The sequence below is a fragment of the Hippopotamus amphibius genome, chromosome 4 (assembly GCF_030028045.1).
Source record: "Hippopotamus amphibius kiboko isolate mHipAmp2 chromosome 4, mHipAmp2.hap2, whole genome shotgun sequence".
Classification (NCBI taxonomy): domain Eukaryota; kingdom Metazoa; phylum Chordata; class Mammalia; order Artiodactyla; family Hippopotamidae; genus Hippopotamus; species Hippopotamus amphibius.
In genome coordinates, this window is record NC_080189.1 from 11418341 (window position 1) to 11443099 (window position 24759).

The 24759-nt window shown below is 35.1% G+C and overlaps 1 protein-coding gene across 1 annotated transcript; it reads right to left on the reverse strand.

The window, feature by feature from the left end:
• Positions 1–6949: 6949 nt before the first annotated feature.
• On the reverse strand, positions 6950–7987 carry LOC130851792 (olfactory receptor 2A2-like). Its single transcript, XM_057732528.1, has 2 exons — positions 7736–7987; positions 6950–7690 (listed from the first exon to the last, which is right to left on the reverse strand). Exons 1-2 carry the CDS (start codon positions 7985–7987, stop codon positions 6950–6952), a joined length of 993 nt encoding a protein of 330 aa, XP_057588511.1.
• Positions 7988–24759: the final 16772 nt, after the last annotated feature.

Sequence of the window (24759 nt, forward strand, 5' to 3'; positions counted from 1 at the left end):
AAAATACCAGTGAGATTTTTCATAGAATTAGAAAAAATAATCCTAAAATTCATATGTAAACACAAAAGACCACGAATAACTAAAACAATCTTAAGAAAAAAGAGTAAAGCTGGAGGTATCACACTCACTGATTTCAAACTATACTCCATAGCTACAGTAATCAAAACAGCATAATAGTGGCACAAAAATGGGCACATTCATCAATGGAGTAGAACAGAGAGCCCAGAAATAAACCCATAGTTATATGGGCCATTAATTATGACAAAGGAGGAAAGACTATAAAATGGGAAAAGACAGTTGGGAAAAAAAGACAGCTACAGGAAAAAAAATCAAATCTGACCACTCTATCATACCATACACAAAAATAAATTCAAAATGGCTTAAATAATTAAGTATGAGACCTAGAAACATAAAACTCCTAGAAGAGAACATAGGCTGAATACACTTTGACATAAATCATAGCAATATGTTTTTTTAGATCTCTCCCCTAATACCAAGGAAATAAAAGCAAAAATTTAAAAAATGAGACCTATTAAATTTAAAACCTTTTGCACCAAAAAGGAAGCCATGCACAAAACAAAAACTATGGGATGGAAGAAAATATTTGTAAATTATATGATCAGTAAGGGATTTATTAATTAACAGCTCACACAACTCAATAGGAATAACACAACCAAAAAAAATAAATTTATTTGTTAACAGCTCATACAACTCAATAGGAATAACACAATCAAAAAATGTGGAGAAGACTCCAATAGACATTTTAACAATGAAGACATACAGATGGTTAACAGGCACCTGAAAAAGGGCTCAACATCACTAATCCTCAGGGAAATGCAAATCAAAACCACAATGAGCTATCACCTCACACCTTTTAGTGTGACTATTATCAAAAAGATAAGAAATAACAAGTGTTGATGAGGATGTGGAGAAAAGGGAACCCGTGTTCACTCTGGTGGGATTGTAAGTATGTGCAGCCACTATGAAAAACAATGGGGAGACGTCTCAAAAATTTGAAATTAGAACTACCAGATAATACAGAAATTCCACTTCTGGGTATTTATCCAAAGGAAAAATAAACACTAATTAGAAAAGATATGTGTACCCCTATGTTCACTGAGGCATTATTTACAATAGCAGATATTTTGCAGCAAGCATAGTTCCCATCAACAGATGAATGGATAAAGAGGATGTAGCATACATACATGATGGAATATTACTCATACATAAAATGAATGAAATCCTGCCCTTTGCAGCATCATAGATGGACCTACAGGTATTATGTTAAGTGAAATAAGTCTCACAGGGAAAGATAAACTTTGTATGTCATCACTAGTATGTGGAATCTAAAAATAAAACAAATGAACAAACATAACAAAACAGAAACAGAGATATAGACACAGAAAAAACAAAAAACAAAAAAACAAAACAAAACAAAACAAAAACCAGGTGGTTTCCAGATAGGAAAAGGGGAGGGAGGAGGAAATAGGTGAAGGAAATTAAGAGGTACAGACATCCAGATGAAAAATAAATGAGTCAGAGTATGAAATGTATGGTGTGGGGAAGATAGTTAATACCTATATAATATCTTTTTTAATTGGAGTATAATTGCTTTACAATTTTGTGTTAGTTTCTGCTATGCAGTGAAGTGAACCAGCTATATGTATGTATATATGTATACATATATATATATACCCTCCCTCTTAGACCTCCCTCTCCCCCCATCCCACTCATCTATGTCATCACAGAGCACTGAGCTGAGCTCCCTGCTCAGGTTCCCACAAGCTATCTATTTTACACATGGTAGTGTATTTATATCAGACCTAATCTTCTAACTCATGCCACCCTCCACTTCCCCCCTTCCTGTGTCCACAAGTCTGTTCTCTATGTTTGCATTTCTATTCCTGTCCTGCAAACATGTTCATCTGTACAATTTTTCTAGTTTCCACATATATGTGTTAATATGCAATATTTGTTTTTCTCTGTCTGACTTCACTTTGTATAACAGACCCTAGGTCCATCCACATTTCTACAAATGACCCAATTTCATTTCTTTTTATGGCTGAATAACATAGTGGAATATTATATATATATAATATACATATTATATATTATACACACACACACGCACACATACCACATCTTCTTTATCCATTAATCTGTTGATGGACATTGAGGTTTTTTCCATGTCCTGGCTATTGTAAATAATGCTGCAGTGAACCTTAGGGTACACGTGTCTTTTTGAAATATGGTTTTCTCAGAGTATATGCCCAGTAGTGGGATTTCTGGGTCATATGGTAGTTCTATTTTTAGTTTTTTAAGGAACAACCATAATGTTCTCCACAGTGGCTGTATCGATTTACATTCCCACCAACAGTGCAGGAAGGTTCCCTTTTCTCAGTGCCCTCTCCAGCATTTATTGTTTGCAGATTTTTTGATGATGGGCATTCTGACCAGTGTGAGGTGATACCTCATTGCAATTTTGATTTGCATTTCTCTAATAATTACCGATGTTGAATATCTTTTCATGTGCCTCGTGGCCATCTGTGTGTTTTCTTTAGTGAAATGACTATTTAGGTCTTGCACCCATTTTTTGATTGGGTTGTTTGTTTTCTTTTGATATTGAGCTGCATGAGCTGTTTGTATATTTTGGTTAGTCCTCTGTCCATTGCTTCATTTGCCAATATTTTCTCCCATTCTGTGGGTTGTCTTTTCATTTTGCTTATGGTTTCCTTTGTTGTATAAAAGCTTTTAAGTTTAATTAGGTCCCATTTGCTTATTTTTGTATTTATTTTCATTACTCTAGGAGGTGGGTCATAAGAGATCCTGCTGTGATTTACATCAAAGGGTGTTTTTCCTATGTTTTCCTCTAAGAGTTTTATAGTGTCCAGTCTTACTTTTAGGTCTTTAATCCATTTTGAGCTTATTTTTGTGTATGGTGTTAGGGAATGTTCTAAATTCATTTTTTTTTTACAAGTAGCTGTGCAGTTTTCCCAGCACCACTTTTTGAAGACTCTTTTCTCCATCATATATTCTTGCCTCCTTTGTTATAGATTAGGTGACGATAGGTGTGTGGGTTTATCTCTGGGCTTTCTATCCTGTACCATTGATCTATATTTCTGTTTTTGTGCCAGTACCATACTGTTTTGATTACTGTAGCCTTGAAGTATAGTCTGAAGTCAGGGAGCCTGATTCCATATTTCTTTCTCAAGATGGATTTGGCTATTCAGGGTCTTTTGTGTTTCCATACAAATTGCAAATTTTTTTGTTATAATTCTGTGAAAAATGTCATTGGTAGTTTGATAGGCATTGCACTGAACCTGTAGATTGCTTTGGGTAGTACAGTCATTTTCACAATATTGATTCTTCTAGTCCAGGAGCATGGTATATCTCTCCATCTGTTTGTGTCATCTTTGATTTCTTTCATCAATATTTTATAGTTTTCTGAGTAAAGGTATTTTGCCTCCTTAGGTAGGTTTATTCCTAGGTATTTTACTCTTTTTGTTGTGATGGTAAATGGGATTGTTTCCTTAATTTCTCTTTCTGACCTTTTGTTGTTAGTGTATAGGAATGCAAGAGATTTCTGTGCATTAATTTCATATCCTGCAACCTTATTAGTTCATTGATTAGTTCTAGTAGTTCTAGTAGTTTTCTGGTGGCATCTTTAGGATTTTCTAGGTATAGTATCATGTCATTTGCAAACAGAGACAGTTTTACTTATTCTTTTCCAATTTGTATTCCTTTTATTTATTTTTCTTCTCTGATTGCTGTGGCTAAGACTTCCAATACTATGTTGAATAATAGTGGCAAGAGTGGACATCCTTGTCTAGTGATAAATTATAACCAGACTTATCTTGGTTATCATTTGGAGATGTATAGAAATATATGTTGTGTAGCAGGAACTAATATAATGTCATAGGTCAATTATACTTCAAAAACAAACAATCAAAAAATCACACTCATAGAAAGAGAGATCAGGTTTATTGTTAACAGATTGCATGGTGTGGTGGGAACTGGGGGAACTGGTTGAAGGCAGTCAAAAGTTATAAACTTCAGGTTCTAAGATAATTACTAGGGATTAGTACGACATGATAATATAACTAACACTGCTGTATGTTATATATTAAATATTCTAAGAGTTTTCATCACAAGGAAATATTTTTTTCTATTTCTTAATTTTATATCTATATGAGATGTCGGATATTTACTAAATTTATTGTGATAAAAATTCATATTTTATATAAGTCAAATCATTATGCTTTACACATTAAACTTATACAGTACTGTATGTAAATTATATCTCAATAAAACTGGATAAAAACAAAAATTAAAAAAAATATAATGGCAGAAAAGCAAATTTTGAGGGAATTATGTCAGAGTATTTCCCAGTATGATAAAGTTTATATTCCAATGAATACAGAAAGCTCAGCAAATTACAGGTAGGATAAGAGCAACTAAAACATCACTTGGGCTAAAACATTATAGTCACACTTCTGAAAACCAAAGCTAAAACGTTCTTAAAAACCAGAGAAAATAACTATACTCATTAGCATCAGGGAGCATTTCTTTCAGATGGAAAAAATAATTTTTTTTTAGAGTTTCTTGCAGTGCACCTACTGGCAATGAACATTTAATTTTGTTTGGTTTTATTTTCTTGCTCATACTGGGTCCTTGAGATTTTGCCCGATCTATTATTTCTAACCTGGATTTATTTTGCAGTAAATATATCCAAATTCAGGCTCTCAGAAATTTCCTTTAATTGACCATTTATTCACCCTTTCTCTGTTCCCACCTACACAGAAAACTATTAATTTCATGTATATTAATAATAAGTGATGTAAAAGCATCATTCAGTCTACACAGCTGCTGTGCTTTAGAGTAAATTGTTTGTAAGCCTTGCTCTTGTGATTACTGCTTTCAATATTCAAATCTAAATCTTGCCTTAGGGTGAACTACAAAATATTTAGAACAACGAGCCACTCTTCCTCCTTCCAAAATACAAAGTGACAACACTGAACATTTCATCGTTAAAAAGAAAATGATGAGTTGCATTTCATTACATTTAAAACTGTTGCTCTTTGAAAGACACTGGTAAAAATAGAAAATTCAAGCCACAGACTGGAGAAAAATTGCTGCACATGTAGGAAAAATGATTTGATTCCAAAATAGACAAAGAACTCTTAAAACACAATAGGAAGAACACAAGCAACCCAATTTAACAATGGGTCAAAACCCTAACAGACACCTATTCAAAGAACATATATAACTGAATCACTTTGCTGCATACCTGAAACTAACAGAACATTGTAAATCAACTATACTCAAATCTAAAATAAAATTTAAAGAGAAAACCAAGATAGATGGATTGCAAATAAGCATATGAAAACATGCTCCATATCTCTGTCACCAGGAAAACAAATTAAGACAACAATGAATTATCACTATACACCTAGTAGAATGGCTAAACTCCAGAACACTGACAACACCAAACACTCATTATGATGTGGAAAAGTAAGCACTTTCATATATTGCTGAGGGGAATTCATTTTCACTCATGTAAAATGATATATTCACTTTGAAAGGCAGTTTCACAATTTCTTTAAAAAACCTAAACATACTCTTACTATACAATCTACCAATTGCACTACTTAGTATTTACCCAACGGATTTGAAAACTTGTGTGTACACAAAAACCTCCACAGAGATACTTAAAGCAACTTTATCCATTACTGCCTAAATTTGGAAGCAATCAAGATGTCCATCAATTGGTAAATGGATAAATAAACTGTGGTGCATGCAGACAACCGGTAGTGTTCTGCACTGAAAAGAGATGAACTGTCAAGCAAAAAAAAAAAAAAAAAGACACAGAGGAAACTTAAATCCATACGACTGAGTGAAGGTAACAAATGTGAAAAAACTACAAACTTTATAAGTCCAACTATAAGACACTGTGAAAAGCCAAAACTATGGAGGCAATTAAGAGATCAGTGGTTGCCAGGGATTAGCAATGAGGGAGGAAGCAAGAGGTAATTTGTTAGGGGACTGAAACTACTCTGTATGATAATATAATGGTGGATGGAATAATCATACACTTTTGCAAACACATAGAATATACAACACCAGGAGTGAATTCTAATGTACAGTATGGACTTTGGGTGATGATGGTGTGTTAATATAAGTTTATGTATGATAACGAGTGTGACACTCTGAGGGGGATGTGGACGACGGGGGAGGTTATACATGTGTGGAAGCAGAGGGTATGTGGGGTACTCTGTGCCTTCCACTGAATTTTGCCGTGATTCTAAAATTGTTGTAAAACCTAACGTTTATTACATAAAAGTGAGCAAAAGATGTAAAGAGACAGCTCACCAAAGAACATATACAGATGGCCAGGAAACAACTGCAAAGAAACTCAACGTCACATGTCATCAGAGTTTCTTGTTAAAACGAGAATGAGATACCAATGCATATCTATGAGAATTGTGAAAAAACAAAATATCTCTGTATATCTTTAAAAAGTTGAAGTGGTTGCTGTTTCTCAGTAGTCCCAACAAGGAGTCCAAACTGCCATTCCCATCAGTGTTCTGAGTCAGGGAAGACAGCTAATAAACCTTCAGGCCACTCTCTGAAAAGCTAAAAAGTAGTATGCATGGTTCATTCTTATTTTTCCCCCTTGAGGGAGAGCTGGGAGTGGGGATTTTGTCCTAATCCTGACACACTGTGCCAGGGAAGGGAAGTAGATATGGCAGATAACATATGATAAATTTGCCTAAACATTTACTGTATCTTTCCTTGATTGTGTGCTTGTCTGGAGTGCTGCCACCTATTTCTAACTTCTGCTGTTTTCACAAAGGATATTTGGTCTGTATAATCTTGTCTCTATGGAGGAACAAAGGCTTAGGGATTCCTATTCTGCCATCCTGCTGATGTTACTTTTGAGTAATGCTCCTCATGAAATCATGTCTCTTCCTGGGGAATTTTCTTGAGTTTTTTTGCACAAGCAATCATATCTCTTAAGGGGAAAAAGTCCACTGAACCAAAATTGTACCCTGCTTCGTAATGACCTCTTTTTCAGCAATATTTTGTGGAAGGCAGCCTTCACTTGAGCATTCCTTAGACTGTAGACAAGAGGATTCAGCAATGGGTTGAAGAGAGTGTAAAACAGGAAAAGGATCTTCAGCTGCTCCTCTCGTTGACTATTGTCAGGGACCATGTAAACGATCATGGCTATGCCAAAGTAGAACCCAACCACACAGAGGTGGGAGGAGCAGGTGGAAAAGGCTTTCTGGCGGCCTTCCTTTGACTGGATTTTCAGGATGGCCCAGAGGATGCGCACATAGGAGACCAGCATCAGGGAAAGGGGCCCAACTAAGATAAACACACCATCAACAAAGAGGAAGATTTCATTGATCCAAGTTTCACCACAGGCCAATTTGAGGACAGAGCGAATATCACAGAGGAAGTGGTTCACCTTCTGGGGCCCACAGAAGGGTAATCTTAACAAGAGAATGACTTGTACAAGGGCCAGGGAAAATCCACATGCCCAGCAAATGATGGCCAGGACCGTGCACACTCTCCAGTTCATGATGACAGCATACTGGAGGGGGTGGCAGATTGCCACATACCTGTCATAGGACATCACTAACAAAGTCAGGCACTCTATAGAACCAAAAGTCAAATTGAAAAGCATCTGCAGAGTGCATGAGACAAAGGAGATAGTTTTTTTGTGTTTCACTAGGTTTTCTAGCAAATTGGGCAAATTGCTAGAAGGAAAGGATATGTCAATGATGGCCAGATGAGAAAGGAAATAGTACATGGGGGAGTGCAGTCTGGGGTCTAGGCAAATGAGTCCCAAGATCATGCCATTGGCCAGCAGGTTGAAGATATATAACAGGGAGAATATACCAAAGAGGAGAAATTCCATGTCTTCACTGAGCTGGAATCCCACCAGGATGAATTCTGTGACCCATGATTGGTTGCCCTCCATCTGTAATGACAGTCTGTAAAGGACTGAAGTGTGATGAAAAAATCAGTGCTCGATAGCAATGAAAATTGGTGTTATTTATCTGAAGTGAATTCAGAGGTGGCTTGTGTTGTCCCTATATCACCGAGTTTTTTATTTTCCCCGAAAGTTTCTTTACCTTTTGTTTTCTTCCTTTTTGTGGTGAAGTAATTCAGATTTTCAGATAAGTATCAGAAATTATCATCAATACCTATATACAGAGTTTACCAAATTGTTTTTTTTCATGTTTGCCTTACCATTATTTTCTCCATATGCATGTAATATCAATAGACCACATAAGACTAAAGTGAAAATATATTGAGAATTTATCCTAAACTCTTGATTTTTTTCAATAACATGAATATTCAGTAATCCATTCTCAGTATAATCCCCTAAATCAGGAGATGTAACATTACATGATTCACTATACTAAATACAGCATTTTCTGCCCATGTAGTCTAAGATTCAAATCCAATATCACATATACTATTCATTTTCTGTAATCTTAAATAGTCAGCCTCTCTTTCCTTGACACTGATATTGTTGAAGAGTATGAGCTCCTGTTGTGTACGAGGGTGAGTCAAAATTTATCCGCACTCTGGCTGTGCGGCCATCGCAAGTTTTAATGTAATCATAGTGTGGATAATTTTTGACTCACCCTCATATGATGTCTCTCAATTGAGATTTGCCATTGACTGTCTATGTTTTAGTTCATATTAAAAATTTTGGCAGGAAAAAACAATGTGTCCTTCTTAATGTCTTGCATTAATACATAGATAATGTTAATTTTCCCCAGTATTGGTGATATTCACGTGGATCCTTGGTTAAGGCGGTGTTTCCAAGTTACTTTCCTTATAAAGTTATTAATCCATAAATTTCAAGTATATACTTTCTTTCTCCTGGTTTAACAAATTGTCTTATACTCATCTTGTAGATTTCTCACTTCAGCTTGGAATCAGTTATTTCACTAAAAATTTCCCCTTTTATTGAAGATACATATGTTCAAAGCACTATCTGTTGTTACTGAGTGTTAAATAATTTTTTATCATGATTGTTGGCAAATTTCTGATATCCACATTTAATAGGGAAGCATATAATTTGGAACAGTTTATAAATTGTTAAGGGATAATGGATCCTTACCTTTACTTATTTAATACTAATACATCTTTACTGAATTCTTTTGGAGAACTGAATCAATTTTACTAAATTAACATTGCTATTAAAGAAAATGATTTCCATATCACACAGTCCATTTTCGGCAAAAGTAGATTTAGAATTCCCAAATCTTATTAATTACCTTGTTTACATTTTTTGTTTTCTTTGTACTTAGGAAATTATAGGCTTTTGTAAATAGTAGGTTTACAGATTAAAATTTCAATAGTCTGGTTCACTGTATGAATAAAGTGGCATCTACCTCATATTAGATTTTGATATCAAGTTTTCTTAAGTATCTTAGAAAAGCATGAAATTTGATAAAATGCTGAGATAATACTTATGTGAAACATATGGCCAAAGGTGATCATTGTTAATAATTTGTATATATATATTTCTATTATTCACTGTACATATATTTTAATATATATAATTAAAATTATATGAACTGTATTATTGAACTTTTTCTTTCATTTAGCATAATACCATGTATCTCTTCCATGTCAAATATACCTCTTCAACATACTTTAAATGTAATGCACACTATTTTGTTGCATATGAATATTTTATGTAATATATTACCTTCTAACTAGGTTATGTGCAATATAATGCTACAGTGATTATATTTTATATATATTATTATTTTCTTATACTAAATTTCAGGACATGGAAGCTCTCAGTTAAATCTATCTACAAATCTATCTATATCTACCTACCTGCCTACCTACCTTTTTATCTACCAATCTATTTTAAGATAGCCTAAATAAAATTTCTCCTTACAATAATGTCAATAAAGTAATAGAAGCTCAGGAAACGAAGGTCTGAGTGATCAGTATATGCGATTCTCTACCTGGGCAGTCCCATAACTGAGCTAGGGAGCTTTAAGTTATTTCTTCAACTTAGTCAGTGGAATTGGCACTCATTCTATTCTCTTTTGTGGTAGAACAATTATTTCTATCAAAACAGTAATCTCAAGTCTAATAATTATCCATATTAGATGACAGCCTGGGAAAGTTTCAGTAAGCAATAACTATATTGCAAAACTTACCTCTCACAACGTTTCAGCAAGGGAAAGAGTTTACTATAACTTACTAGAATTCCATTATCCAGTATCAGAGGTTACCCTATCAATATTGCTATCTGTTAGGTAACATAAGTTCCTTTTGTTCTTTTGACCATATCAGAGCCTTCTCCAGAGGAAATGCCTGCATATGAAGCTTCTCATACTTCCAGATTCCTCTCAAATGATAGAGTTGGGCTAACTTGAAGAACCACCACTCAACCACATTGGGAAGTGATGACGAGAAAGCTGCTGAGAGATAAACAACCCCTGCCACAGCTCAGCAGGCAGAAGCGTCAGGAGCTGGGGTGGAGGTAGTCATTGCTACAATAGTTTTAGTAGTTATAGTAATATTTATATATATGAGTAATATTTATATATAACAGTAATATTTATATACATAATAGTAATATTTATATACAATAGTTATATATAATGAGTATATGCTATCACAGTAATATATAGTCATTATATATATCCATATACACACACACATAAATATATAATTTTGAATTCATAAAATATACCCCTAAGAGATAATCTGAAAAAAGTTCTTTTACAGTCAATGTATATTACAGATATACGCATGAATTGTGATAACAGGACTATTGTGCAGCATTAAATTCATTTTAATAAAGGAAGAACAGTCAAAATTGTAGGAATGATGATAGCTAAACAGAATGTAAATAGCACAAATCTTGATAATGTAAAAAGAGTATTACCAAAACCAACAAAAATCAGCTGTAATGGGAAGAGAATTATGGGAAATCATAAGAAAACAATTTTCCCCAATTGTGAAAAATGGGAAGTTAAAAACCAAGGGTCCAAATTTGAAGGATGTAGTTTACAAACATTAAGATTTAGATTTCAATTTATGGCAAAATGAGAGACTACATACCCTACCCCATGCTTTTCAATTAAAAACTACTGAAGTTATTCTTGAGCTGAGACAGTCTGGATTCAACTATCCATCCTGAAGGAAATTCTAAGATTTCATTTTACACAGGCAAGAAGTGATCCAAGAAAAAAAGTTCACATTGTACAAAGAAAGATCAAAGAAAGCAGCACACACATTTGTAAAACTAAGCAGATATTGACCGTACAAAGAATACTGGGCAATGTCCTCTGATACTTAGAACAAGACTGAACTAAATTAATAACAATAGCATATATGTTGGGAAGAGGCTGATGGGAGTTAAAAGGTTCTAATTTCCATGCATTTTGATAGAAAATTGTAACTATTGACTGTCATTAGCCTTTTTTCCACCCAGTGTTAATTACTCAACTGTAATGATGAATTTGGCTCATGAGCAGTGCATATTCCCATATTTAAAAAAGTATGCAATTTAAATCTGTCATTAACTGAGAAATTAATGTCTTTATAGACCAACATGTTAAAGTTACATCTGAGTAAGAAGATCAGGAAAGTATTAAATCTGTGGAGGGACATGGGTTAAAAAATGGAATAGAAAAATCAAAGGTATTTCTCTCAATAAATGCAACATATAAAATGGAAAAACCTGTCAAAATAAAACTCTGTGGAATTCTGGAATCTAACCAAAAGCTATAGCAGCCAGAAGCATGCTTAATACGGAAAACCAACCAACCTGAAAATCAGTGGGAGAGATTTGTAGCATTTTTACTTTGCCCTGATACCAATCCCCCACTCCCTAGCTCAGGAGCAGCCCTGAAGAAATAGTCTGCACTCCTGGTGTACGCTCAGTACCAGAGGAAGCAGGATATGTTCTATACACACAGAATTGTGGATGCTTGATTTGACCTGCTTGGTGCCTCCTTGAAAGATCCTCTCAAAGATCTTGCCTTTATTTTGACTAACTCAAAACTCTCCCAGGGCTCAGGCAGCTCCCCAGAAGGCAATGTTTAGGCATTTAAAGGCAAAAGTATCAGTTGCTGCCGCATGAGACAAGGAATCAAAGTTGGGGTAAACAATAGGCTAACTTAAAAGCCTGAGTAGAAAGATTGGAAATGAGATGATTCAGTACACAGGTGATTTGAGTAGCTCCAAATTATTGCTGGGAAACTAGAATGCCACACACATGACCAGAGTTGGGAAAACGCTCAGAAGGGATCTGAAAATGTCCTGATTTCTCTCCTCTGTCTAAACTTCAGACTCTGTACAGGCAGGAAATTGTCTGAGTTGTAAATGACTTGGATGAGGGATGAAGGTATATTCCAACACATAAAAAGAACCTTTTACAAAAATATGAAAGGAGGTTGAAAGCACCTATAGAGCTGCTAGATAATGTGCATATAAAACTGTCAATATACTTGCTGGTTCATTGGAATACCAGAGTCTGAAACACCCTTATAAGATCTGGTTCTCTATCCAGGGATCGTGTGGTGAAGAAAAATAAAATTTAAAACCACAAAATAGAGAGAAGGAAGGATGGAAAAATAAAACCAATTTTGAATAATATTAATAAAGTTCTTGGAGGGTGGGATAGGGAGGCTCAAGAGGGAGGGGATATAGGGATATATGTATAAATATAGCTGATTCACTTTGTTGTACAGCAGAAATTAACACAACATTGTAAAGCACTTATACTCCAATAAAGATCTAAAAAAAATTTTTTTAAACACAAACCAGGTAAGTGCTATAGTTGTACAAGTTAAACAATGAATCCTTATATTCACTCAAGATGAAACTGAATGTCTAGAACAATCTTACTAGGAATCTAATGCAAGCATGATTAAATGTCCCAATATGTTAATGAAAGTATTGTACTTACTAAAATTTCCCATAAATTATAAGCAATAAAAAATGGGAATGAGGACTTCCTAGGTGGCGCAGTGGTAAAGAATCCACCTGCCAATGCAGGGGACACGGGTTCGAGCCCTGCCCTGGGAAGATTCCACATGCCACAGAGCAACTAAGCCCGTGAGCCACAACTACTGAGCCCATGTGCCGCAACTATTGAAGCTCATGCACCTAGGCCCGCGCTCCACAACAAGAGAAGCCACTACAATAAGAAGCCCATGCACCACAATGAAGAGCAGCCCCCACTCGCAGCAACTAGAGAAAGCCCGTGTGCAGCAACGAAGACCCAATGCAGCCAATAAATAAATTAAATAAATAAATAAATTTATTAAAAAAATGGGAATGAAAAAACAGTCGCTGCACATGAAGAAAGAATCTATGAGACATCCTGGAAATAAGTAGAGTCATTCATTTTTGTTCAGACTCAATAAGGACGATAAAGTATTGACTGGAAATTAGGAGAGGGAAATAATTCATTGCAAGATTGTATTTAAGAATCTAAATACATACCTCTCAACATATACAGACAAGGAATAAATTCCTTTTTTTGGATATTTTATTTTATATGTTTTTCTTCAGTTGTATTGAGTTATAACTGACATAAAACACTTTATAAATTTATGGTGTATTGCATAATGATTTGACTTGCATACATCATGAAATGATTACCACAATAAATATAGTCAACATCCATCATCTCATATAGATACAAAATAAAAGAAAAAATATTTTTTTCTTGTGAGAACTTTAGGATTTACTCTCTCAACAGCTTTCACATGTGTCATATAGGAGTGTTAATTATATTAATTATATTTCATCATGCTGTACATTACTTCTTTATCTCATAAATGAAAGTTTGTACTGTTGGATGACGTTCATCTAATTCCTCCTTGACCACTCCCCAGCTTTGGTCCTACAAATATGATCTCCCTTTCTAAGAGTTTGGTTTTTTGTTTATTTGTTTGTTATTTGAAGTGAAATTGACCTGTAGAGCTATGTTAGTGCCAGGTGTACAACAGAGGGATAAACTCTTGAAAATTCAGGTTATGGGCATGAATGATGGATTGAGAGGCTAAATATAAGCATGATAGTATTTTCAGAGAAAGATAATTAAGAATATTGTTAAGAAGCAGTATTAGAAGAGGTTTCACCAAAAATGTTCCAGATTGAAGAAAGACTGAACTTAGTTTCCAAATTGATATAAATGCATTCTGAAAGAGTACAGTAAATGTAAATGCATCCATAAGAACATCGAAGAACTTCTGATAATTGAAGACAAAATGAATCTTCGGATCAAAAATTTGAGATTTAGATAGAATAAAAAATAAATTCTTAATAAATATAAATTAACAATTAAATATTTGTTGTTTTCCTCTTTACAAAAAAATAGTTTCCTAAGGCTACTGTAACCAATTACAGTGTTAGTTTTTGTTTCATAAGTTTTGTAATATTTATTTCATTTGCCTCTTTAAAGTTTCATTGCATTATTTTAGTATTTAATTTTCCAAGATCAAAAGGAAATATTAAAAATCACCAAAGGTAAAAGAAAAGTATTTACATAGGAACAACGATTTCACTGACAGCAGATTTCTTATCAGTAGCACAAAATCTGAAGACAATAAGGTACTATCTTTAATGTAATAAGAGGCAGAGAAGCTCTCAGTCAAGAATTTTATAACTGCAAGAACTTGAAAGAATGAGAGCAAAATAAGAGATGTTTCATATGTAAATTGTAAAAGTTTAGGGCATATATCACTTTAGTGTTCTAATAATGATTATTCCTTAATAGGGCAGAAGTGAATTCAGAATCAATCAAATATATACAAACAATATTGAACAATGTAACAAAATATGATCTTATATTTAATAACTTATGAGCTAAAAAGAATTATTTTGATATTTTAAAAGGATAAAAATAAAATTAAAAAATAAATGAAGAGGTATTTGAAAGTAAAGACTGCTATATGCTTGAAGAGGCTCAAAAAACTGAATGATTTTAAATTTAATACAATAAATTATTCATTTTGATGTTAGCATCAATAAAAAAATGACATAGAATGTATGGTTTCCAAAATTACAGCACAAATAAGTGAAATGTTAAAGAATTATCAATCAAAAAAGAAGGGAGTGGGCTTCCTAGGTGGCGCAGTGGTTGAGAATCCACCTGCCAATGCAGGGGACACAGGTGCAATCCCTGCTCCAGGAAGATCCCACATGCCGCGGAGCAACTAAGCCCGTGCACCACAACTATTGAGCCTGCGCTTTAGAGTCCGTCAGCCACAGCTATTGAACCCATGTGCTGCAACTACTGAAGGCCACATGCCTAGAGCCTGTGCTCCACAACAAGAGAAGCCACGGCAATGGGGAGCCCACGCACCACAACGAAGAGTACCCCCCACTCACTGCAACTAAAAGAAAGCCCATGCCCAGCAAAAAAGACCCAACACAGCCAATAAAATAAATAAATAAATTTATTAAAAAAAAAGAAGGGAATAGGTAAGAAAACAGAAAAAGAGAAGCAAAAAAAATTGTTGATATTCAGAAACCACAAAATACATTGATATGTCTACATATACCCATTAATGTATTAAATGTAAATGAATTATATATCTATCAGAAGATAGAGATGATCATATCAGATTAAAAACAGAAAATCCACTTATGAACTCCTTACAAGTCACACCTAAACATAAATGTACACAGACATACACGAACCCCAAAACCAAAAAAGACTGATAATAAAATAATGAGAAAACATGTTTTACACCAACAGTGACTGGTAGTAGCAATACTGATATCAGACCCAAGCACAGATGGGCACGTAAGAGATACTACAAAGTTGAAATAAAATGAACAATCTGCCAAAAGATGAAAAGTCACTGTCCATTCCCTATAAAACAATTTAGCAAATTTTATATAGAAGGAAATTTGTTTATTCTAAAAAACATACAAAAAACATTATTATTGATACTGAAATTTTTAAAACTTTCCATTTGAGTTAGGAAATGATTTTAACATACTCTACTAAAATTACTTCTTTTTAATGTTGGCAATGAGACAAAAAAAAGAAATAGAAGGGCTAGGATTTAAAATAGAAAATAAAATATAATTATTGACAACATACTTGTGTATGTTGAAAATAAAATCTTTATAGATGACCTATTATTACAAAATAGCAAATATCCAAAAATCCAGGTTTAAGGATGATGTACAAAATGAGGGGACATATATATATATATATATATATGTATATATATATATATACACACACACATATATATAACGCCTTGTTTACAGAATGAGAATTTTGCAAAGATTGAAAATCTCTCCAAATTCTTCTATTCGTTCTATAAGATGAAAATCAGAATCCAACGTTTGTTCATGTGTAGAAATTGAGAACCGTATTGTAAATTTTATATGAAATTATAAAAGATCAAAAAGAGTCAAGGCAATTTTGAAGAAAAATGAAGTTAAAGGACTTACTCTATGGAATATTGAGACCTATAAGGTTACAGTGACCTTATACAGTCAATTAATGTTGTATTGGGACAAGGATAAATGAACAGACCTATGAAATACCACAGTTTACTCAGAAGTTCAGAAATGTGTACACACAAACATGTACACGCACACACACATACACACACTTGAACCAAGACAAGTGTTTTTAATAAATAAGGCTGGATCAATTGGCTATCTGTGGATAAAAACTAAACATGACTTGTATTAATATATTACAAAAAAAATCAGTAATTAGGTTTTAGACCTAATTACAAAAGATAAAAACAAGTTTTGTAGAACACTAATTAGTCGCTTATAATGAAAACCTCAGAGGGAGCAAAAATTTCTGAAACACAATTAAAACAGTATTAAAGATTCATAAAATGAAGAACCTATCTCCTGTTTATCTGGAGACATTGTTAAGAGAGTAAAAATGAAATCCACAGAATGAAAGAAAATATAACACGTGTAACCAATAGAGGACTCGTATTCAGAAGATTTAAAAAATTCCTGCACGTTGTTAGTGAAAAGATAGATAATCCAATTTAAATTCAACAAAATACTTAAACATTTCACATGAAAGATCATCCAAATGACCCTTGAGCACACTAAAAAACTAAGAAGCACTAAATTTTCTAGGTTGCCAAAGAGATGGAAATTAAAATGCAAAACACAATGATGATAAATTTCTAAAGTTTGAAACTACAAGGATACGCAGCAGGGATACATCACCATTGAGAATGTAATACAGTGCACCCATTTTGGAAAACTCTGGAAGAAGTGACTGTTTTTGAACATATGCATAACGACTCATGGATTTTACTTTCAGATATGCTCCAAATAAGTGCCTGTATATACTTTATGCACATATATAAATTTATATAAAGATTGTATATATAAATATTCTTAAGATAATTATAATAACTTTTTTCCCCTAATCTCCAATGGAAAAAACAATCATAGCTCATTACAGAAGGCTGAAACAAGGACTTGTCTCTTTGCTTGAACTTACAGTCCATGGGACCACACAAATATTTATTGCAGGGACTCCTATAATTACTTTTAGAAATGTAATTTGATTTACTTATTCCTAGAAAAATTAATGGTCTTGGGAAACTACTTGACAGGAATAATCAGACCTACTTCTCTAAGCAAAACTTCTTTTTCTGGAAATTAGAAAGTGAGAGTTACAGAAACACTCCCCAAATTATGTAACCAATAAAGAACTGCATGAAAGGTGCTCTGATTACAAAATCCATGAACATCAATTAATATTGTTTAGTTTGTCTTTGTAATATGAATGAAATGGCATTAAAGAAAATTTTAAAAATTGTAGTGAAATATATTCTGACAACCAAGTATTTTGGTGCTAGAAAAACCAGTCTTCTACAAATATTTTAAATATTTCTAACCATAAAAATCACCATGACATGTTTCTATCCATATTCAATATTGCTTGCATTTGAGAATATCTTTTCCACTAACAATTAAATAAATCTAACTATTGGTTCCAGTTAAGAGATGTATCTTGGTTTGGATTCCTTCAGAGCCCAGCCCTGGGACAATTATTCAACTACAAGTAGTTTTTAGGAAGTAATCCTGGGAAATGCAAGTAGAGGAACAGAAAAGGAAGACAACCAAGAAAAGACATCTACTGAAGGCTGAATGATTAAATGTCACAGTCTCATAGTAATTGAAGTTACATCTTAATGAGAAAACCTTGAAACTACTGGAGCATGTGTGTCTCAGTGTTAATCCACCTGAGTGGGAGGGAGCTGGAGTGTTTATACACCAACCAGTATCTGTTATTGGATGAGCACTTTGAAGTGGGTGAACCAAATATTAAGGCTCCTTTTCCCTGTGTGATGGGCATGTAAAGTGGCTGTGGTTTCCAGGGAACCTACACAGGCATAGAAATGCAGCTGGTGGCATTTGGAAGTCAGGCCAGTGTGCACTGAAGTGGGGAGGCAAGATGTTATGTACGGGGTACCCAAAGCATCAGCTACAAAATCCCTGTCTGTACATCACCTCTGGAATCCAAAATTTGATTGGACATAATCAGGCAGAGGAATAGGTATGGTTTTCTGGTCCTAAATTGAAGAGAATAATTGCAAAAATTTTTAATAAATATTTTCTAATGTTTTTTGAAATTACAATAGGATAGATATTTATCCATAGTTAAGTAAAAACAAAGTTTAATTTTTTAATTTCAAAAGTTGGCCATATTTACACTCAAACAATTAGCCTCCTTTATATTATGTATCTTGCACCTTTATAAAGGAATTTTATAAACTCCTCTATTTGGGTAAAATATAATGTAAGGGATACTACCTAATATTAGCTCTGTTATTTACCATAAATAATATGTGAAAAATAAGCGCATCAAGTATGTGCTGAGAATGATGCAGCAAGTCTATGCAAATGAGCTAAACTTTTTGGTGTTTTACCACATGAAAAGCATTCAGCAGATTTTCACAACAGGAAGGCACGTTTAGGGTGGAACATAGACTATATAATATGTACAAAGTCCACTTTCAGAGGCACTCACCAAGGAAGACATACATCAAAGCCTGAAACTGCAGAAAACTCTAATTTTTAATCATTGCCATTGGGGTAAAACAAATAGATAATCAGACACTGATTTCAAATATAAGCCCTAAATAAAAAATCAAATGATCCAATACAGCATATTGCAGGCACTGATTTATTAACTTCTTAGAGTGACAATACTCTATATTGTGTACCAGGGAGAACAGGCCAGAGAATTTTCTATTGAATGATAGTTTATGAGGCTCTCAAGCAGCTTGAGTCAGCCAGCTAATAAAAATGACTCCAAGGGCTTCATCCAATTTCAGTGCATGTCTCTAACATTAAAGTTTTAGGCACGGATGTTACAATGAATGGCAGCATAAACATCAAATGTTATTAACGTCAGCACAAGCATGAAAAGCCTCCGTGGTAGCTGCTGCTTTAACTGCTAGTTCTGGTCTGTCCTGTGTTGTTTGCTTACGGACTTAGTTTAATGTAGAATCTGCCTTCTATACAAATTCATATATTTACAGATAAATCAAATCTCCAGTAGCTTTTATTATCTTACAAGTAGTAGTACCCTGACAACATGCCTGATTCTTTGGCTCCCAGACTTGTGCTCTCAAATGCCTGTCTTTCTTTATCGTCTCTTCTGGGAGCTCCCAGGTATCTGATATTAGCTTCTAAGTCCAGTTACCAATAGATTCAGTATCTGTAAAATTCATTGTATATTTCAGGCATGCTCTCCTTACATGATAAAAGAATACATTTATCACACTATATATTATATAAGAATATACCTTAGAGGAGATTCAGTTAATATATTTACATTGTTACATAATTTTATATATACTTAGAAAGGTTTATTGAGTAAGAAAATAATAAACAGCATAATAAACATTATATTACAAGTTGATTATCAGAGGGCTGTATCTTTATAACAGTCCTAGAAATTCTCCCATCCTACCTCATGTCTACAGGAAATAATCACTGCTTTCCCTGACTTGCTGCAGAATTGAAACCCTTTGGTCCAAAACCTCAACCAGCTCAGTGGACTCTGATGGCTTATAAACTCAGGTCAGGGTGACCTAGAAGTCCTTTCCAGTAGTTTCCTGTTAAGAGACCATCAAGTCTCATCTTTTACACAGCAGAAGTCAGATCATATGAAAACCCTGTTAGCCTCATAAATAGTAACTTGAATCCTAATATTAGAATGCTAAAATATGGGTGAAAATAACCAAATTACTGCAGCGTAGAGGAAGGTGTTAGAAATCCTTATTGGAACACTGCAAACAATAGGATTATCCTGATTTTCTTTTTGCATTTGGTAAAATTTAAGAATGATTTATTTTCATTTATTCTATTACTTTGAAAAATTGAGAAATAAATGTAGAGAACAAAAGCAAAATTATTGACTATAAATTTGCCAGGTACAAACACATGTGAAATAGAGAAATTGCTTTTTCAGTAGGGACGTTTCACCATATTTTTACCATCTAGCACTTTTCCCAAAAAACTGATAAGTGACAATGGTAGTCATGTTTATCCAGGAGATGACACAGGATTTTCCTCAGATGAGGACAACCATCCCTGGAGAGTAACCCTGGAAAGCAAATCGGATAAGCTAAACTGGCCCCTGCACCAGCTTCCCTGCTACAAGAAGAAGTAATAACGGGATCTTTATCAAACAGCTAAAGGATTTCTCCCTGCCACTTACTAACACCTGCCTACTGGGCAGCAAAGAAAGGAGCTCCAGCGTTCTCACTTCCCTGACAGGAGGACATTTCCATGGTATCGTAGGGACAGACGGTCCTCAGAAGAGGAAGAAATGAAAGTGAAGGACAAATCACACACCACCCCCAGCTTCATCATTTGTAAGGAGAGGCAACGTGGTCAGATGGCTCTTATGCTCCTTTCAGTTTTATACCATGACTCAGGGACATTGAGTTTCATCAGTCCCTTCCCATAAGTGTGACTAGGGAGGGGCTCTGACTAGGAGGAGTAAGAAACCTATCTTTAGAGAGCATGGGTATCAGATGTTACTCTGAGACCCTGGGCAGAATGCAAGAAAGCAGTCTTCACAAAGGTGGCTTTTTCTTCTTTCTAAACCTGATGATTTCTGCCAGATTTCTGTCCTATTCTTCTGTAAACCACTAACCAGTATAAAAATAATGATTTGTTCAAAGAGGGGATGTGGTACAACTTCTGGTACTTTTCTCAAATTGGGCTTGAGTATACAGGAAAACTCAAAGAGATGGGGAATGTTTGGAGCTGAGTTACCTGCTTCGTGAAGCAATTACAGTGGATGATGAGCCTCAGATACCTTTTCTGCCCTGACAGAGAGGACAGGGCACAGGGGTGCTCAGGAGCTTCTAGATGCGAGGGCTTTATAGTCTGATCACCTAAAACCAACACATTCCCCAGAGACATTCCTGTGGCATCCAGGGAACAAATTACTAAGCGTCTTCTCCCCATTCTCCATCCTTCCTACAAAGTAGCACAAAACCTGCCCCTCCCCTCTTGGCTCTCCTCCTTTGTAATCTATGACAGTGTGTGTGTGTGTTTGTGTGTGTGTGTGTGTGCACTTATGTAAGAGAAGTAAAAAACTCATGAAGAATGGCAAAGATGTATGTATTCATGAGAATCTTGATATAAAAATTTAACAGATGTCATACTTTACTGATTATGCCCCATAGCACAATCCTCAAGGATATGAATGTATTATGTACTTTGTCTTGAGATTTTCCTGCATCCATACCCTACTTTTGGAAAGATTCATGAGGTAATAAATGTGACCCCCAGGAGCTTGTTAAGGCAGCCTCTCAAAGGACTGTATCTTTCTCAGGGAGTGAACACGCTCTGTCTGCTGAACAGTGTTAATGTGCAATAATGAGCAAAACTTTCCATTACAGATATTAATCATCACTTGGAAACTCTTGGAGATGCACTCCTGTTGCATAAACGCTTTCCTGCTTTAAGCTACTCCTTAAGTACTTGTCCCATTTCGAAAACACTCTTGGCCCAAATATATCTCCCACATTTGGAGAGGCCATTGTCCCTTCTCTGTTGGAAGCATGGTGTTGGAAGCATTGAATCTAGATGATGGCTGGCTCTGCCTGCACCCACAGATCCACAGAACAGCACACAACACTTAAATTCACGAGTATCAAGGATTTGGCTCTTGATACTCCCAGAAATCATACTATATCTCCCTAGTCTTCTCCCAGATGATTTTTTTCTCATGATCTTTCTTTAAACTTCCGTAAGTCCTTCCATCCATAGTCTCAGGTAGTGAGTGAGAGCAACAGAGAACATGGAAGAAATCAGATGACAGTTCGTACTATCCTAACTAACACACTGAATGAGTTACTGAATTTGTGCATTTATCCTAAGTTCTCACACTATGGAATTATGAGGTTTTTCCTCAGTCAAGGCCAGCCTCCAACCTTTGCTAGGAATCCCATCCCTCTTGCCTACTCACGAATTTCTCTCCAGCAATTTCTGTCTCAAATGTCTCTGCCCCTATGTTGTCTTGAACACATCCATCAGAATGTGGAACTCTTTACTTCAAAGACACCAATTATCTATTTGCTATATTGAATGATCTGTTCTCAGTTTCACCTGACTTGACTTGCCAGCAGCATTTACCATATTCACTGATTCTCTCTCTCTTTGAAACATTTCTTCACTGACTGTCATGACACTCTGCGCTCCAGTGTCTTTCTCCCCTCTGGTTGCTCCTGCTCAGACTCTGTTGTTGGATCTTCATGTCTTCAGATCTAGAAACACAGGTATTGTTCAGGGTTTATTCCTTGTGTCTATTTTCTATTCACTTTCTATAGGACCTCATGGATCTTACAGATTTCAACATATTTCATTTGCTGATAACACATTAGTATCACAATCAGGCCTCTTCCCAAAATGCAGTGGTCCAGAATTAATGTTTATTTCCTGTTCATTGGTGTGATCAGCAGGTCCTTTGACTTCCCATCTCGTAGAGTAATTCCAATGCCCTGAAGCCACATACAAGGAGCCAATTAGAATTTTTTCTCTCATGCCTTACTCTTGCTTATTGTCAAGAGAGTGCCTGGTTTATGATAGATTCCGTTACATTTTACATATATATATTTTACAATGAACATTTATCTAGTTAATGCTTCTCTTTATTTCTTCCCTTCTTCTAGACGTCTTTCATGATTGCACTTTACATATATTTTTGTATTGCTGATTATAATTAAAAATATTCATTGTATTTTCCTATATTGGTTATAAAATTCAGTAATGATTCCACAATTTGTAATAGAGTTTAAGAGGGCAAGACTTATGGCTTGCTTAGGTTCTAATCCGAACCTCATTTTTTGTGCCATAACTGTAATTTCTTTTCTATATGTCATAGGTTTATTTGTTCTTCCAATCCTGGCTACACCTTCCAGAGGCTGTAAGTATGCTGGTTCTCACCATGACTGCAGGGCTGTTTCTTTTCTAGGAACCACAGAGCTGGAGTGATGATGGGAATAGAGCAAGTTAAATCCCCACAGACCTCATCGTTCTTAACAAGGTCAGCAGTTCTTCTTGGATGAACACTCATCAGATTTTTGTAAGCCTTTAATTTCTGGGTTTTGAAACAGCTGATTTTGAGAGATTATGTCAGCGTGCTTTCTGTTTTTCTGGAGCAGTGAATCTTTTTTTTTTTTTTTAATTAATTAATTAATTAATTAATTAATTAATTTATTTTTTTGGGGGGTACACCAGGTTCAATCATCCGTTTTTATACACATATCCCCATATTCCCTCCCTTCCTTGACGCCCCCCCCAAGCCCCCCCCACCCTCCCCGCCCCAGTCCTCAAAGGCATCTTCCATCCTCGAGTTGGACTCCCTTTGTTATACAACAACTTCCCACTGACTATTTTACAGTTGGTAGTATATATATGTCTGTGTTACTCTCTCGCTTCGTCTCAGTTTCCCCTTCACCCCCCGCCCCCTCCCATACCTCGAGTTCTCCAGTCCATTCTCTGTATCTGCATCCTTGTTCTGGTCACTGAGTCCAACAGTACCATTTTTAGATTCCGTATATGTGAGTTAGCATACAATATTTGTCCTTCTCTTTCTGACTTACTTCACTCTGTATGACAGATTGTAGTTCTATCCACCTCATTACATATAGCTCCATCTCATCCCTTTTTATAGCTGAGTAATATTCCATGGTATATATATGCCACATCTTCTGTATCCATTCATTTGTTGATGGGCATTTAGGTTGCTTCCATGTCCTGGCTATTGTAAATAGTGCTGCAATAAACATTATGGTACAAGATTCTTTTGGGATTATGGTTTTCTTTGGGTATATGCCCAGTAGTGGGATTACTGGATCATATGGTAGTTCTATTTGTAGTTTTTTAAGGAACCTCCAAATTGTTTTCCATAGTGGCTGTACCAATTTACAGTCCCACCAACAGTGCAGGAGAGTTCCTTTTTCTCCACACCCTCTCCAACATTTGTTGTTTCCAGACTTTGTGATGATGGCCATTCTGACTGGTGTGAGGTGATACCTCATTGTGGCTTTGACTTGCATTTCTCTGATGATTAGTGATGTGGAGCATCTTTTCATGTGTTTGTTGGCCATCTGTATGTCTTCTTTGGAGAAATGTCTATTTAGGTCTTCTGCCCATTTGTGGATTCAGTTATTTGCTTTTTTGGTATTAAGCTTCATAAGCTGCTTGTATATTTTGGAGGTT